The sequence below is a fragment of the Heterocephalus glaber genome, unplaced genomic scaffold (assembly GCF_053883595.1).
Source record: "Heterocephalus glaber isolate CG9 unplaced genomic scaffold, H.glaber_assembly_v1.0 deba00001778, whole genome shotgun sequence".
NCBI lineage: Eukaryota > Metazoa > Chordata > Mammalia > Rodentia > Bathyergidae > Heterocephalus > Heterocephalus glaber.
This window is the reverse complement of record NW_028258465.1, coordinates 429445-443571: the sequence shown is the minus strand read 5'-3', so window position 1 is coordinate 443571 and position 14127 is coordinate 429445. Positions and strand designations below refer to the sequence as shown.

At 43.8% G+C, this 14127-nt stretch overlaps 1 protein-coding gene across 8 annotated transcripts in view; it reads right to left on the bottom strand.

The window, feature by feature from the left end:
• Nucleotides 1-312: 312 nt before the first annotated feature.
• The window catches only part of Myo1b (myosin IB), a 157933-nt gene continuing 144118 nt past the window's right edge, over nt 313-14127 (bottom strand). For 7 of the 8 annotated variants that reach the window (XM_087202659.1, XM_087202658.1, XM_087202656.1 and 4 more), the window contains 7 exons: nt 13310-13384; nt 11959-12093; nt 10085-10191; nt 7733-7865; nt 7234-7386; nt 5814-5941; nt 313-1593 (listed from right to left, as the gene is read on the bottom strand). In XM_087202659.1, the coding sequence (XP_087058785.1) occupies nt 1470-1593; nt 5814-5941; nt 7234-7386; nt 7733-7865; nt 10085-10191; nt 11959-12093; nt 13310-13384 (855 nt within the window). In that variant the 3' untranslated portion in view covers nt 313-1469. The remainder of the gene's footprint in view (nt 1594-5813; nt 5942-7233; nt 7387-7732; nt 7866-10084; nt 10192-11958; nt 12094-13309; nt 13385-14127) is intronic. The other variant, XM_087202653.1, reaches the window with a different exon arrangement.

The following is a 14127-nucleotide window of genomic DNA, read 5'->3' as shown; positions in this document are numbered from 1 at the left end:
CCTCACAGAACTATCACTCTATCACTTTAGGTATATGGAGGAGAAGAATGAAAAGAATGAAATTCTCTACCTGCACCAATAAACACAAAGACATCTGAGAATTTATGTGAGCAATTTTTTCAAAGTAAAAAAATCAAAAGAAAATCTTTGGAAAATATTTTCAATGACTGTTTCTGGTTTATAAAAGATTGGTGAAATTCTATTAACGTGGAGAACACAACATGGATTGTAAGAGCTCTCTGTGAGACAGTATTTGACACACAACGTGGGGAAACAGCTTGAAATGCAAACATACAGTTGTGATCCAGCAAATGGCACCAAATTAGAACAATTTTATTATTTAACATAACACCAATGTATATACACATTACCCTCCCGAAGAAGAAACAATTTGATTCCAAAGTTTAAAATGTAGTTTCCAAAATGAACCCTTAAATTGGAAGATAAAATACCTCTACAAAGTAAGACCCTCAATTAAAATATGCGCCCTGTCCTAACAATCTCTCTCATACAAAAATGTGTATTATAAATAAAACTTTCAAAAAGGCTCTCTGATGTTTTATTGCACCTCATCCAGAATACCTGCCACCATGGAAGGCTTGGGCCTTTCTCCACTGTGTCAGCTGTAGGAAACAGCTGGTCACATTGGGGTGAAAACCACAGAGACAGGAGTTCGTGCAGGACCCGCAGGGTGCTGGACAGAGCCGCCAGCCTCAGCGACTCACTGGACTGTTTCTGGCACCTTTTCTAGAAGAAGAACTTCTGTTTTCTACTGCTGAAAGTAACTGCAAGAGAGCCAAACAGATCAAAAGTCCAGTTCAAAGTCAGTTTTCTTCTTTTCAATAGGAAAAAAACTTGGAAGGATTTTGTTTAGTCCACGGTCCTATTCCTTCCTAGGACCAGCCCTTCTTAAATCATCTACGGCTACGGTCAGGCTACAGGGTCCTATGAATGCTGTCCCTCCTCTGCAGTTAATGTTTTGGTCTCAAGCTTTTCAAACCTTTTTAGCGGTCACTAAGCCAAACTGGCCAGAATACAGCACCTAGGGTCCAAGTACATTTCCACACCACTTTGCATAGCGCCCTGTGTAGAGCAGGCATTCAATAAATATCCGATAAATGAATGCACTACCTTTTAAGACCGCTTCCTACACTTACATGTATTAATGATTTATGAGTAATATGTTGATTTAGGGTACACAGATCTAACATGGCAACTAAAGAGGAAACACATATGACATCGAAACACATAGTTAGAAATTTCTACAATCCTGCCCTGGGACAGAACGTGTATGTAGGGGTTAAACTATTCCAATAGTAAAAACTGATTAGTCAAATACTTTTTTTCTGCCAGGAGACCCTAACAGTTAGTCTTTGGCAATAACCAAACACACAAGTAACCCCAAACAAAACAAAACCCAATTGCACTGCTACAGAGAGCCAGTCCGTGAGGAGGAGTGCAGGCGCCAGCTAGGGGACAGCGACTTCCAGCAGGCGGTTGTTTTTTCGTTTGCAGGTGGGGACACTCCCGTTTTTCTGGCTGCCCTGAATAAACTTCACACATACTTTGTCTTGTCTGAACTGTACCAGGAACCTAGGAGGAAAGAATCAAATTAAATGAAAGTGTACACAAACAGCTTCAGCCTGCAGCCACACTAGCTTCTGTTCTGTAACGGATACTGACCCTGACAAGGAGCAGCCATTACCTCTGCCCGTTAACACTTCTGATACAGAAGCAGCTCTCTGCCTCTGAGTACAGTAGTCATCGCTGAGCCCTAAGTAAGCCAAAATTCATTAACACTTCACATCCCCAAAAGGCAAAAGAGTGAAGAGTAATTGTTTCCATGTTTCCTATGGGAAAACCAACACACCTGACCCCGTGTTTCTGCATCCTTGCACAGCAAAACTAGAAACTGGGGAAGGGATCTGCTGAATTACCAACAAGTGAGAAAACGGAATAATTTCAGAAAAGGAAGGCAACTAGAGAACTCTTCCAAACACTGGAAACTCACATGTATCCTACTCAACACAATCCTTTTCAAATCCCCACACTATGATAATTCTTACCTCTAGCTTAAATTATTTCAAGATAACAGTGACCTACAGAATAATGATAAAAATCATGAGTTTGTCATTTATATTTTAATACCCATCAAAAATACTCATATAAAGCACTTTTAAAAACCGTGAATATATGCGCCAAGCATCTCTTGTCCCTGTATACATGGCAGAGTGAGGACACCATGCTCTGTCTGTCTTTCCCTCTGAGCAGTGGCCAGTGACCACCTGCAGAATGGTCCTTCTCGGGCTCGGGTGTCAGGTCCTGTGGGAAACAAGGTCGCTGATCTTCAGACAGCATCTTTGGGGAGGCAGGAGGGAGGCAAAGCTGGACCAGAATCGAGAGACCTTTCCCTCCATCGCAGTGTCACGACGTCGCGCTCTGGGTCCCTGGCTGTGTTCTACACGGTCACCTTAACAAGCGCATAGCTGATCACAGACACTCACACCATAGCAAGGATCTAAACAACTGCAGCTGCAGTTTCAGTCTGAGGGTCTACAGAGCCACGTTTGGCAATAATATTTCCTGGAGTGAAATGTGACACATCGACTCCTGATCTACCTGTTGTTTAAAAAGGCTAATACTTTCTGACCTTTATAATGGGTTGCAAATAATGAAAAGCACTGCAAAAGAAAGGCTACAGCTCCAGACTTGCCCATCTGAGATTTTCTGGCACATATACTTTTATCTATGTGTCTCAAGGAAAAAAAAATCAAGTTTAATGGAAATCACACACGCTTAAAAGTCAAGTATTTTCATATTTTCATTTTCAAAGACCACATGTAGGGTATTTAATGCGCAGGAACTTCTCTGCTCATTAACTTTAGTGAACGTTAACTGTCTCTGTCCACAGCTCATGACCAACTTCACACCAGAAATGACAAAAGCTAAAACATATTGGGTACCGCACTGCACACTGCTCCTGGCCACTGCCACATAGTAACTCAGCTTTACAGCAATCCCAGGAGATAAGTACTATTATTTATCTCCTTTCATACACAAGAAAGCTGAAAATCACCTTCCAGCAAACAGTAACACAGAATATATTATTTTTCAGCATTAATACCAGTTAGAATTTGATTAAAAGGAACAGAGATTAGTGGTTTGGATCTGAGATATTCAGAAAAGGAACTGTGCAAACCTAAATGATATACATGTGTATCTGTGTACACAGATACATATATGTAAAATGTTTAACAGAACAAATTCACTTTAATTTTCATCACATTCAGGACTTTACTTTTAGGAATGTGATACACCCTTCAGGTTAAGCTTTAAATACAACCTGTGTATAAAGTGAATAGCACAGGAATTTAAGGCCTAGGAATTAGGGCAGCAGTCTATCCAGGAACTCCATTCTCGTTTCCCCAAGTGCAGGTTAAAGGCGCAAACAGAACTCCGACTCTTTCCCCATGCTTACATCCGGCTTATCCAGAGTCATGCTAGAAGCTGGCTTGGCTAGGATAACTGCTACTTCTTCTGAAGAGGATAACATGGGGTTTTGTCTCTGGGCTGCATGCTTTCTGCAACACACACAGCTGCCACAGGTGGTCAGGGCTCAGCAGTGCGTCCCAGACACCCTTGCCCATGCCATGGAAAGCTGCTGTTCACGACGTTCCTAAGGCAGTTTACGATCCCTACCTAGGAGCTCAGGGGTTAGGAGAGGGGCTGTCCCAGACACTTCCTCCCCAGGCTTCTTGGGGTGGCAGGGAAAGGACTTATGGGTGCTATGCTAAGTCTCTGTTGACTGAAACCCTATGGCATCCAGAGCATCATGGCCCCCGTGTGACAGGCCAAGGTCCCTGCTGCCCAGAAATGAATGACTCTCACCAGGCTGTGGACCTGCAAACCTGGCCCCGGGCAGCCCTGGAGGGGTTCTGTGGTTGCCGACCTTTGGGAAACACTGTAGATGCTATCACTCCAAAGCCCCGAGAAGAGTCACAGTGTTCAACAAGAATCTGGAGAAGAGTCACAGTGTTCAACAAGAATCTGGAGCCCCGAGAAGCGCTGTAGGGAGGAGGAGTTCACACTTCCACCAGGGAATACTGCTTCACGGTACACTGTTAGCAAGGGTCTGCAGGAGCCCTGTTCTTAGAACAGAAATACGGGAAATGCCTAAAATAAGCAGCCCTTGGTGTGGCCCGGGTAGAGGGGTGATTTCTTCTCAAGCCAGGCCCGCTTCACCTGTGTAGCTACGAGCATTGCGTCACCCTCTGGAACACAAATGAGAGTGGCAGCTGGCAGAGCTACCAAGCCCAGCACCCGAATTATGAAAAACATCAACCATGGGGAGCTTACAGCTCCTTCAGGTTAAAACTGTAACTGGCTCCCAGCCTGCCATTATCTTTTCCCTGATATTCTTATTTTTTACAAGAAAGTAGCAAGAAGAGTTACTTAGTCTCAGGCCAGGCCACCAAAGGCCTGAGTCTCACGCGGTCGGCATCGCTGGTGCCCAGTGAGGACCGGGCTGGGCGTAGGGCACTGAAAACCCTCCCCATCCCAGCAGGCCTGGTGCACACAGAGGCAGGCGTGAAAGGGTTTATTTTAGAAAGAATCTGAGAGAGAGAGGAAGTAGGATGGATGGAAAAATGCTTAATTAGGTAATAAAAATCTCCCTGAGCAATCTGGTTGTGCGTGTTTTTACAATACATGCGAAGAAGTCTATAAGGAGGTGGTTAAGCAACCTACTGAAAAATAATCAAGTATCAATCAGTCTAGTCAATCAAACTCTAAACAATTCACAGTGAAAGACTCAGTAAATGGAGGGGTGTCCCACACTGCGTGCAAATAAAAAGCTTCGATAATTAGAACACAAACGTGAAGTTACAAAAAAAAAAAAGAACATTTCAATTTACACCAGGCATAGCACTGCCAGTGAACCCTTTCCAGGGTGGAATGCCTTCCCATGACTCTAGCTGTCTCCACAAGGACAAAGAAGGCCCTCTCAAATCCGACCATCCCAAACCACCTTGCCGTGACAGACCTCTCCTTCCTCAGTTCCAGGACTGCAACAAGTGGTCCCCCACTGGGGCAGAGGCCTGGACCTGACACCCAGCTTCGAGCGCAGCCTCGTTTCCCTGTGAGTGACACTCAGACTCCAACTTCTTCTCCCTGTCTCCCACCCAGGCCTAGCTTCAGCCACACCACTCATGCCCGAGGCAGTACGGAGTCTAACTTTCTGTGTTTCCAGTCTGGCCTCTGAGTGGGTACTGTCCACATTGCAGCCAAGGCCGTCTTTGAAAACCGCAAATCAGATCCTGTCATTTCGTGTTCCAAACCTAGGTTTCCTCCACATCCTCAATAAATCACCAATTCTTTTGCTCAGCTACCAAGCTCTACGTGGCCAGGCTCAACTTTTCCCTCCAGAGTCTTCTCCTGCCGTCTCACTCTGCCATGCAGCTCACGTCTGTCTCAGGGCCTTTGCACGTGCAGCCTCTCTACCTGGCCCATTCCTTCCCTTGATTCACACCAGAGGCCTCCCTGACCTGGCTATCAAAAATGACACCCTCTCACCCTTGATTTTTCCTCTGCACAAGCATCTGTCATTAACCAAAATCATCTCCCCCACTAGAACGTCAGGTACCGGAGGCAGAGACTTTGTCAGTGTCACCCACTGTCTGGCCTTGACCCAGCACAAACTCTAGACCCATCCTTGGGACCTCCTCAGTCGTTGTATGACTGAATGAGACTGCAGAGCCAGATTAAAATCATGTGGCTCAAAGTGAAGCAGCATACTGAATAACACAGGAACGTACTCATCGGAAATTTCGATATTGAGCTTCTGCTTGGTTTGGCTGAGGGTCGTGCGATACAGCTTGGTGGCCATTTCTATCAGATGGTCACTGCTGAAGAGAAAGTCTCCTTTGCTAGCTGCTTCAGAGCCCTGAAAGGACAAAGCCGAAAGTCAGATGATGAGTGGCAGCTGAGGGGGACAGGCCTGCAGGCTGGGCTGGAAACGCATGAACGGTCTCCTTAAAACATCAGCCACCAGAGCCCTCCCCGCTCAGTAACACACCAGCCGGTGCAGTCCTCGGTGCTCACGAGGCCACCTGGCTCCTCGCTCTGCACAAGACCTCTGGTGGTGGGTTTGCACATTCAGGTCCAAGAAGCCCTGACCTAACTGAGGACTCATTCTGGAGAACATCTTTCCAAAACTCCCAGTGATTTGGTGAAAACAAAACAAAACAAAACAAACACTTTGACAAATATCCGAGGGCAGTGGCTCTCAACCTCAGCCACCCAAGGGAACCATCTGGGGAAACTTTCAAAACATAGGATGCTTCTGCTCCATCCCGAGAAATTTTGGTTTGACCACACCATGGAGGTGGATGCACGAACAGCCTTTCTTCAAGCCACTGAGGATGGGAGTCACTGTCCTATGACCTAATGTGCCCCTCACTTAGCAGCCATGCTGGGAACCCCAGCTAAGGGGAGCCCGTAGGGTTCTTCTGTCAGTCAGATGGCACATCCCTCCCTCAATACGGTCACTATTCGCTAACGTTTGTTCAGTTATGATGTGTCATGTGCCACGCACAGTGCTACACACTTCACATACAGTGTCTCTCATGATTCTCATGACAATGCTAGGAAGGAGGAACAACTATTATCCCTGTTTTAAAGATGAGAAAAACTGGATTGGCAGTGAAACTTAAACAATGTGGTCACGGTCGTCATGGATGGTGAGTCCAAGGCCGGTTCCTGTTTCTGACCACTCCTGGCTGAGTTAAAAACACAGAACACTGGCCGGGGATTTAGCTCAGTGATTCCATCGCCTGCCTCGCAAGTGCAAGGTCCTCAGTTCGATCCCCAGTATCAAAAACAAAAACAAAAAACCTCCCCAAAACACACAACATTAAAAAATTCTTTAGGTCAAAATCACCAGGCAGGGCCGGGGATTTAGCTCAGTGGTTTTGCCGCCTGTTGCACAAGCGCAAGGACCTGAGTTCAATCCCTGGCACCAAAAAACAAAAAAAGTCAAGAGAGCAAGTCAATAAAAGCGACTAACCTTACTGAACTACTGAAAAGCAAGCCTGAGGTTGGAAATGGGTGTGAAGAGAGCCAAATTGTGCAAATCAATACAAACAACCTCAGGCAACAGGACTAGCCAGGTGGGCACACTTTCAAATCAGCGCACAGCAGGGCGATCTTTCAGTGATGTCCACAGGGAATCTTTACCTCCTTGAGGTGCACGGCGAAGAAGCCGTCGTTCTGTGAGCTCATGGACACCTTCGTCACATCCACCAGAGGCACCTCTGACTTGATCTGGCCAGACTTTTGGTCCGCAAGGAGGACATTATTACTTGTTAAGAGGAAAATCCGAGAGGTACTCTGTAACAAAACAAAAACTACTGTAAAACCAGGGATGAAAAACATCCCCAGATGGTTTACGCACTAGTTTTTTGCAGGGATGTACATTTTACTCCAGCATCTTTCAGCACATATACCTACATAAACTGAACACACTAAATGACATCAACAAGCATATTTTAATTTGGAAAAATTTTAGATAAAATACAGAATTCTGCCTAGGCTTAATGGGTGAAACTGCCTCCTTCAAAGTATAGTGAGGAGATGAAATGTAAATTTTAATACTCAGAAAACTCCTAAGGAAATCTGAGGACGGCAGTTTAAACTGAATAAGGAGCATAACAGTTTCCAGGGTTCGCATTTTTACCTTCCCATTCGCACGGTTAATTTTGTTCACAACTTCAGCAATGATGATCTTCTCTTCAATGGCATCTTTGAGTTTCTTGTACTTAGGGTTCTTATTGATTTCCAGATAAGCTCCTTGGAATGGTTGCCCAACACTAAAGGAACAACAAAAAAAAATTCCTGCACATTAGAAATGGTTTCAAATGTATTTACCCCCGGCAAAAGGAAACCAGTTCTGAGTTACTGACAACTTCATGGAAAGTTATTTCAAATTGTTTTGGAAGCGATCATTTGAAGTGATCATTGAAGCATTTTGTAGGTCTGATTTTGATAAAAATCTTATCACACAGAATAATTCAGATAGAAATCAACAACAAAGACACCACACTCAAAGACGTGGCCTCATGCAAAAGAAAAGGCAATCTCTTGCAATCTGTTAATACAAAGTTAACAGCTGCCCAGCCAGGATTCATTAATGCTTTTCAACAACGTGTGTCAAGGAAGAGCGAGCTGCAATCTGGACCATCACCCGCTCCAAAGAAAAACTGCCCCTTCTTGCCGAGAGTATGACAATCAATAGGCTTTCTGGGTAAGAATGGGCCTGGGATGATCACTTGAGAAGAATCGTGCCTGCCTTCCTGGATGGCCACATGGACACAGGGGCTAAGGCAGACATTCAGGATGACAGCAGTTTTCTTTCAAACTACTTGGGGCAAAGGGCACGCTGTACACACGTCACTGAGAAGCCAAGCTCCCTAAAGGCTGCAGGGTGAGCCTCTCAGGGCAGTTTCTTTAAAGACATCAAGAAAAAAAATCTTGTGCTTGAAGAGGTTCACAGGCTTCTTTCTGAGCTGTTCGGTTCTGGCAATGCACACATGCAACTTTAAATGCCTGTGCTGTGGGCAGCAATGAGGCAAAAAAATCCACGTAGGTGGCCGAGAGCTTCACAGCTCCCGGGATAGAAAAGGCCAATGCCCAGACGAGCTGATTCTCAGTGCAGGGTCGCAAAGGATCCCACCTCTCCCAGTGCCCAAAACCCACCAAATGACTGAAAAAACACTTAGCCTAGAGTTAACTTTTGTGTTCATCTTCAATCATGTTTTAAATAATAAAAACTGCTAAGAGCTTTGAGTTTGTTTCCTCAAAAATGTATTCTCCAGCCTCCAGTTTCTGAACAGTGGTCCACAGGGAGCAGTCATGAAGGTCACTCTTTAGAAATGGGGCATAGCTCGGGGTAGGGTGCTTGCCTAGCTTGCAGGAGGCCCTGGGTTCTATCTCCAGCACTACACAAAAAAGTTATGCTCTAAATTACAAATGCACAAAAGCAAAGTTGAGTAACATTGGCTGCTGAAGAAAGCACACAGACAGCTCTCCTGTGTGGATATATTTCATACAGTGACAACTCTGGACTTGGTCACATTTGATTAGACGGAGTACATACCATGCCACACAGCCAAACCAGCAACCAGCCGGTCCATTTAAAATATTCCAAATGGGAATAATGGCTAAGACAATATATGAAATGCATATGAATACTTAGCATGGATTTTTTAATTCAAAGTCACTCTTTAGGAGAAGCTAAATGCTGCTAAAGATTTTGGTTCAAAATTATACAGCCTACTCCTTTATAAATAGCAGTTTGAAAGGGGATACGATTTGTGTGGGAAATGACGAATACAGGGCATGTATGAATAATAGGATAAGCAGTCTTTTTCAAGGAATTTACTTGCTAACTTTTTTCTGAGTACACGGTGTCTGCTATAAAGGCCAGAGTCAGACCGAAGAGGTCCACAGACCAGGGGTTACGTGGCTGTCAGACACTAATAATATACCACCTCATTCTTCTGTGATCTCGCAAGCAAGTTTCTGACCCGGCTTGTTCTGGCACGGAGGCTGGCATGGTGATTACAGCATATTACAAAGAGAAATTTGAAAGCAGAAATTTACAGAGCAAATTTATCTGAATAGCCATTATTATTATTATTATTATTATTATTATTATTATTATTTTGGTACCGGGGATCAAACTTGGGTCCTTGCGCTTGCAAGGCAGGTGGCGTAACCACTGAGCTAAATCCCCAGTTGCCCATATTATTTTTATTTTCCGTGCTGTCCAATTATTTAGTATTCAAGTGAATCCCAATGGACTAAAACCAACAACTGTAACCTAATTCATTAAAGTGTACTTTGGAAGTCTTTGAGTGTGGTTATGTGGTATTCATCATCTCCAGCTGACTGCAAGATGATCCACAAAATTAAAAATTCTTTATCTATTACTGAAATCAAACTCCACTAGAGAAGACATAGAAATATAGTATTTGAGGAAAAAAATGTAAAATAGTGACTTTTATGGGTAAAGCAAAAAACTTGATACCTAGATGGATATAAAGCCTTCTTGTCCTTGAAGAGTTCACTGGCTTCTAGTTTTTCTTCATAAATAAGTTTCTGCTGGTCTGTGAATTGGTCCCTGTATTTTTTACACTGAGATATGAAAAGAACAATAAAAAATCATTTATATAAATCATTACTCATTCTTAAATATGCTAGGGCAATTTAACAGCAATAGGAATAAGAGTAAAGGATACAAAACACTCATTTAATAGGCTGTGAACAATTTTTTTTGGTGAGTTTTAAAAAACAGGTCTTAGAAAATGTCACGAAAACTACTGTTGGTTCTTCCAAGCACAGCAGGGGCCTGCTGGTGTGGCCATACAAGGTGTATGGGTTCCCTCTGGCCTGGTTTCCAACCCTAAGGATGCCACAGTCCTCAGGGTGTCCCGCTGTAACCATAAAACACACTGTGCATCCCAATGCAGTACACACATACACTCGACCCCAAAATTTCACAAAGCAGTGTTCATCCTTGTATGTGCCAGCACTCTATTTTCTATTTTACTGAATCTCATTTACATGCACTAGCAGAAATATGCTATCACCGCTGCACACCCTCCACTAGCGCATTAGAACAGGGATGTGGGCCTGCGGAATTCTCCCTTGCTCTCACTCTGGGAATGGATGAAGGAGCCATGACAAAGTGGTGAAGAAATGCCATCGCCATGGCCAACCCTCTCCCTGGAAGGCTGATTTCAGTATCAAAGCCCTCTCAGCATCCAGTGCAGGTCCAAGGGAGGAAGGGTGGGGCAGACCAGGGGGAGAGCAGGCCCAGTGTTAAGCTCCCTCCTGATATTTCTGAAGGCCTTATGGGTCAGTTCTCATGAGCGGTGACAGGCTGCCGAATCTCTCAGGGGAGCAGAACTTAAGAGACAGTGCCATGGATTGCTCGTACCACCCCCCACACTGATGAGGGCTAATGTCAGTCTACATGTGCGATTCTGATGCCTAACAAGCAAGGCCACACTGCCGGGCAAGAATGAGTACCTGGGTCAGCCTGCTATGGAACGGTTTACATCACTCTGATAGCTGCATGTGTTTACTATTCCACAGAGCAACTAAGTTACCTAAATCAAGTCAGCATCTACAACAAGGACCCTGGGTGTCCCGACACAGAAATCTCACACTATGCTCTCATATAAAACCCAGAGTGCTAAGATATAAGGCAATATAGAAGAGATTTTCTGCTCCCCTTTCTTTAAGTGGAGAAAGTTGGGTCTCTTACAGTCTTTAATGCCCCATTTCCAGTTCATCAAAGACCATGTGTTCACACGTACATCCGTGTGTGTCTTCAACAAATCCGATCAAGTAAATCCGTACAATTGGTGGGATTTAATTATTCACCTTGCCTGAACATGCTCAAATTTTAAGGTTTCTGTTTCCTGTAGTATTTCCTCACAGAAAGAGAGAAACAAGCAAATAAAACCTGTTATGGAAGCAACGGAAAGTGAGTACGACCCAGGGCTCCTCCTTCCAACCATGGCCAACAGAGGACCACAGAGAAAATGGCAGCCACTGTAGAAAGTCAATGCCTAAATCCTCAAGTGCCACACCTCAAGGCCATGTTAGGGAGTGTGAAAACCTCCTTTAAGCCTGCAGCACAACTCAGTGCGAGCTAGCAGGCCTATTGTGTATGAACCCCCGGGATTGAGCCCTCAATCCACACACACACACATCCTACCTCGCAATAGCTCTATGAGATCAGTGCTATTATCCTCATTTTATAGATGACCGCATGAGGTTCATAAAAGTAACTCCCTCCAGTCATGTGATTTTATATAACTGCTCTCAAAATAACACTCAAAATACTATATATGAACATGACTCAGTGAAAAAATACAGAATGACAGTTTTTACCCTCCACAAGTGGAAAATCCTTTTCAGCTCCTTGTGAGTTGAATCCAAGAATAGGTAAGGCCTTGATGGCCAATTCTTGTCTATTGGCGATAAGGAAGGCATCTTATTTTTCATTTCCAAGAAGTATTTCTGTACCTGTTTTGGGTTTGACGGATAATACTAGGATGAGGAAAATACATTGGAGAAGATACTGTTTTATTTGCACTGCAGTGTACAGTAGACTTTATCAAGTTTTCATCCATACAATGTTGTAGGAAGTCTCCATTCCCCCTTACACACCAGCTGAGGAAATCTGAGCTCCACCAAATGAGAACACTAACACTACCACTCATGTCAACACTAGTGCCAACGTCAGCTAACGCTATGGAGCTCAACTGGCCCATAGGCGGCCTCTAGTTGTGCCTGGCTATTTATACTTAAATTTTAGGAGATCAGAATTCAATAAAAGAACCCAGTTTCCAGTCACACTGATTGCTTTTCAGGTGGCGAGCGCTCCACTACTGCATGGCAGAATTAGAGAGTGTGAGCATCACGTGTTCTGTGGGCTGCCTTGCTAAGACAACAGCTCTGCTCACAACAGACGCACGTGGCAAGGTTTTCACTTTATGGTGGTACAAAGGCAGAAAGCTGACTTTGAACTCTGATCTTTTTCTGGGCTCCAGATGTGTAGAACTATGCTCTCTTGAGATAGCAGTGACCACAGCGCCCAGCCCACCTGTGCCATAGAGAGGGTCACCAACCAATACTCCCCGCTGGGCTGTGTCCCAAGGGGTGACTGTTGTATACTGGGCGTATTAAACACCGTCCTGACTGCTGGTGAGCGTCCTGGGCCGCGAGCCTCCTACACCACAGAGCACCTCTGCTCAGCATGCACGAGGCACACTGTGTGCTTCTATTCCATGTGAATCCTCACAGCAGCTCTCAAAGGTCTGTGCCATTACTGACCCTTCTACACAGGGTCAAGTGGGGGCCACAGAAGCCAGTGGCAGTGTGGGCTGTGTTCCTTCACCCTCTACCACCCTGCGCTCGCCAACTGTGCCCTGCCCTGCAGCCCAGGTGCATTAAGGCAAGACAATGAGGGCTCAGTTCCCTGACACGGCCTCTGTGCCATGAGACGAACATTTTATTAATCACACACAGGCCACTAACAAGTCTCTCTGGCAAGATTCTACCAGATTTGGGGAGGCAATCAGATCACTACCTGTTAGATACAGTTAGGATTTCATCAATATCAATATCAAAAGTCACTGCTGACTTTTTTTTTTTTAAAGTCACATTTTACTGAGTTAGGTCTTAAGCAGTTACTCCAATCATGCTAATTAACCATACACAAAAATTAGTGCCAACTTACAATTCTCTGCAGAGTAAACTCATAGATTTTCTTTCCAGCGTTAGCTCTAAAGAATTTCCTGTACTCTCTACGCACCTTGAAAAGAAGCAGATTAATGGTTAGAGCGAGGCCAGTGAGTGTTCATGCTGATATATCTCTTCAAAATGAAAAGAAAATAATGGGAAACAAGTAAGTTTACAAGTGCCCTTTTTGGATTGAGTAAACTAATTGGAGTACATTAAGGTCTTAAATGGGAGAAAAAGAAACTGAGGGATATAAAATGATACCAAAATGAACTGATTTTACATACTATTAGTAATTTTTAAAGAACCTAATGATTTAATGAGAAACATTTCACAGGCAATGCTGCAAACTTGGGACAAATTACAATAGACTTCAGAAAATATTGCCTAAGGTAATCTCTCCCTTCAATTTGATTAAATGACAAAAAAAAAAAAAAGTCTGAAGAACCATAGCAAATTTTCCCAAAACCTTGCATAGGAAGATAGGACTGTAATACCATGTACCGAGCTCTGACTGGTTAAAAATAAAAATTTTAAAAGAAGCTTTTGAACTACCATTATCTTCCATTCGACTGCACTACTTTTCTGTCATCTCTACTCCCACTAAACTTTATACTTAATGTTATCAAAGCACTTAAAATATATTGTAGTTTTAATTCAAATACCTTTCCCTTGCTACATTGTTGTAATTTACTTCTTAAAATGTCTAACAAATAACAGTAACTAAGTGATGTATCTGAAGAATGAAGCAGTTACATTTTGAAGTTGAGCTGGGAATATTAAAATTGTTACCATCCTGATATAAATGGCCGAGTT